The 3,584-nt window shown below is 42.0% G+C and overlaps 1 protein-coding gene across 1 annotated transcript; it reads right to left on the bottom strand.

Annotated features, from left to right (window-relative positions):
* Positions 1–728: 728 nt before the first annotated feature.
* On the bottom strand, positions 729–2,545 carry DEFB135 (defensin beta 135). The gene is made up of 2 exons (XM_047759662.1): positions 2,488–2,545; positions 729–898 (listed from the first exon to the last, which is right to left on the bottom strand). Exons 1-2 carry the CDS (start codon positions 2,543–2,545, stop codon positions 729–731), a joined length of 228 nt encoding a protein of 75 aa, XP_047615618.1.
* Positions 2,546–3,584: the final 1,039 nt, after the last annotated feature.

The following is a 3,584-nucleotide window of genomic DNA, read 5'->3' as shown; positions in this document are numbered from 1 at the left end:
AAACAATTTGGCAGTATCTACTGATTCTATGCATAGTTTGTAACTGGCAATGCCATTCCTGGGTATATACCACAGAAATGCTTGCATATAAGCCTCAAAAAAAAACACATCCAAGAATGTTCATCACAGCACTATTTAAAAGAGCCTCAAACTGAAAATTATACAAATGACCATCTACATTAATGTATTCAAATAAATTGTGGTCTATTCCCTAATGTAACACTGAATAAATTACAATTAGATCAAACAGTAAGAATAAATGTCATAATGGGGATTAGAAGGACTTACTGTATGATTCCATTTATATAAAGTTCAAAATCAGGCGCCAGGACTTACACTATTAGGAGTCAGGTTAGAGATTGACTTTTGTGGCACAGTGACTGGTAGTGACTGGGATAATATAACATTCTTTGTTTTCCTCTGAGTTCAGGTTATGTGGATGTGCTATATTTGCGAAATTCATTAAGATGTTCGCTTATGACCTGTACTCTTTTCTGACTGTATGGTATACTTTCAAAAAATGTTTTTAGGAAGGTTTCAATAGGTATACATTAACAAAAAGAAAACGACTCCTAAGAGATTATTCCCATGAGAGAGACAATGCAAACCTCTAAATAAAGAGAAACACAGCAGACGCGGAAACATTGATAGGTTAAAGCCATTGTTTTAATGGGATGGTACATCTTGAGAAGGTGCCCAGAGGAAGGCAGAAGAAGCCTCAGATACAACTATTTCCCAGTCAGTACAGGCATACTCGATGCGTCAATGCAGCATAGCTGATGAAGACCACAGAAAATATGAAATATTTCATTTTTTTTACATGTGGGCCTGCAAACACCTTTCATTCGCCAGCATGTATTTAATAATCTTCTGATGTAAATGTTCTGTCCACTTCTAACTGCCAACAAAAACAGAAGTAAATGCACAGTGCTTGCAGGGTCATAAAGCCATGGATAAACTGGATTGAAGGCTACAGTTGGCAACTTTTTAATGGTAAATTGGACAGGATCCAAAGACCCCAGTCATATTATGGCTGTGTTCCCCCTTTTTCTGTTGTTCTTATTTTCCAGAGACTCCACTATAAGTCATTCATCCCCATGGTTCCCACTCACATGAATCATTCATCAAGTCGGGACACGTAACGGGAACCAGCAGATTCACTTGAGACCATCTACCATGGAAAAAACATTTAGACCTCAGAGTGCACCCAGGAGGCATCCAGGGTTTAGGATGGCAGCAAGGAAGTCTGAGATCATCAAAGTGTTCCTGAAGCAGGGAAGGATCCCTGACAGAGAATTACAGAAGCCCACGGTTCTAGCCCTGCATGAACTACCTTCTGTCTAACCCTTCCCTGCTGAGGCCTCATCACAGGGTCCTTGAAAGCATCCTATGGGATAACGAGTGTGAAAGGGTCTGAAAGACATATTTAAGTCAATTGCCAGAATTTTCCTAACTTTAAGACATGAGTGCTTCTGGCAGCTGAAGGGCTGAGGAGGAGTGGTAGGGAAACAATTTAAAAGGATGAGGGTGGCCCTGAGTGCACTGAATTCTCCACTCTTGTGTGTCAAGCCTTAGCAGTCTCATCACCCAGTTGGCCCACAGAGCTTCATGGTGTGAGGATAACAAATGTGGTAGGACCAAAGGCCACTGGCAAGCAATTTGCCTTTCACATGCCCATTCATCCTGGAGCACCTCTCTGGGGACAAAGGAGGCCAGTGGAGACAGCATATGCCCAGAGACCCTGACCTCTGGAACAGCAGCAGAAATCTCAGTGCAATCCTCCATCTATCTTTTGAACGCTTCACCTTTGGCCCTTATGGGATAACTTGAGAGGAGGAAGCTCTGGAGCAAAGGGTAAAAGCTTTCTGCAGAGTTCAGCAAACTGCAAGCAAAGTTTGGGATGCTCCGCCTGAGTGGCCTAAGCAGACCCTTCTCAGTAGTATCGAGTTGCTGGTTTCTGTCCAGAGGACATAAATTCTGACCCCTCAAACTTATGTTCCATAGGACCTCATCATGCTTTAAGCTAATACTTTTGAACAATTAGCTCTGTTTGTTGATTCTGCTCATCATCCAATTTGCCTTGGTTTCTAAATGTGTGCAAAAATAATCCAGATAACTGACTTGGGAGGGCAAGTCCTAAGAGTCCTAAAGAAACATCTCCCCTCCCACCCCCAAATCTGACCCGTCCTCTAAAGGCCTCATGCTTTTACTGTGCCCCCACTTCTGCCAATACCATCCATCCAACCTTCCCCCCAAACTCCACAGATTCCCCAGACCAAAATCCAGAACCAATTTCTTCTCTAAAACTCTTATGGGCCCTTAGCACCCTATCGCCATTCCCTGGAGCCAACGACTCCATCTCTGCTCACATCCCTCTCTGTTTCCACTTCCTCCATCCAAGTCCAGCTTCCCTCTCACCCCTATAGGACCTCATACCCTCTTTCCCTTAAGGGATCATGACTTCACAGGAAGGAGATTCCATTTTACCTGGTGGAACAGAGAAGAGCAAGACAAGGACCACAAAGACCAAGAGTAAGCTCCTCATAGCTGAACCAATCAGCACAGAGACTGCTGAGAGCAGGGGACAGTCACTCTATATGTAGCCCTTGAGACATAGGGACCTTCATGAACCAGTGAACCTTTCAAGAACAAGAACATCTGCTTGCTCCACTGAGCAGTCCAATAAACTAAAGGTCCGACTTTGAACATGATGTCCCACCATTAAAATACACTTCTTGAGTGCCACTTGCAAACTGAATTCCCACTATGGGAACAGCCCTAATGGCCTGGAAGGATGTTATGTAAGCTTCTTCGCATTGTCAGTGTACATCCATTTAACAAATGCCTAGATTCGAAAGGATATATGTACCCCAATGTTCACTGCAGCACTATTTACAATAGCCAAGACATGGAAGCAACCTGAATGTCCATCAACAGAGGAATGGATAAAGAAGATGTGATACATATATATATATATAATGGAATACTACTCATCCATTAAAAAAGAATGAAATAATGCCATTTGCAGCAACATGGATAGACCTAGAAACTATCATACTAAATCAGACAGTGAAAGACAAACATCATATGATATCACCTATATGTGGAATCTTAAAAAAAAAGGATACAAATAACTTATTTGCAGAACAGAAACAGACTCACAGATTTTTAAAAACTTTTATTTACCAAAAGGGACAGGTGGAGGGGTGGAGGGGTAGATTAGGGGTTTGGGACTGGCATATACACACTGAGGTATATGGAATGATTGGGTAGCAGGGAACTGCTATAGAGCATAGAGAACTCTACCCAGTAGTCTGTGATAATCTATGTGGGAGAAGAATCTGAAAGAGAATGGATATGTCTATATGTATGGGACTGGGTCACTTTGTGGTACAGCATAAATGATCACAACCTTGTAAATTAACTATAATTAAATAAAACTTTTTTAATGTCTAGAGTGTACAGGGAACTGTAAGCCTCCCTTATATAGCTGGCAAAGTGTTTTCAATAGTTGTTTTCAGGAGTTCCTATTGTGGCTCAGTGGTTAACGAACCCGACTAGAATCCATGAGGATGTGGGATCGA

This window comes from Phacochoerus africanus, chromosome 15 (assembly GCF_016906955.1).
Source record: "Phacochoerus africanus isolate WHEZ1 chromosome 15, ROS_Pafr_v1, whole genome shotgun sequence".
Taxonomy (NCBI): domain Eukaryota; kingdom Metazoa; phylum Chordata; class Mammalia; order Artiodactyla; family Suidae; genus Phacochoerus; species Phacochoerus africanus.
Note: the sequence above shows the minus strand (reverse complement) of the source record. Positions and strands in the feature narration are given on the sequence as shown.

What these genes read in the sequence shown, in the direction of transcription:
- DEFB135 (XM_047759662.1), bottom strand. Translation starts at nt 2,545, where the DNA reads ATGAGGAGCTTACTCTTGGTCTTTGTGGTCCTTGTCTTGCTCTTCTCT. An exon ending in GCTCTTCTCTGTTCCACCAG is followed by an intron (nt 899 to 2,487) that starts GTAAAATGGAAT and finishes TTTTGTTGGCAG; the next exon opens with TTAGAAGTGGACAGAACATT.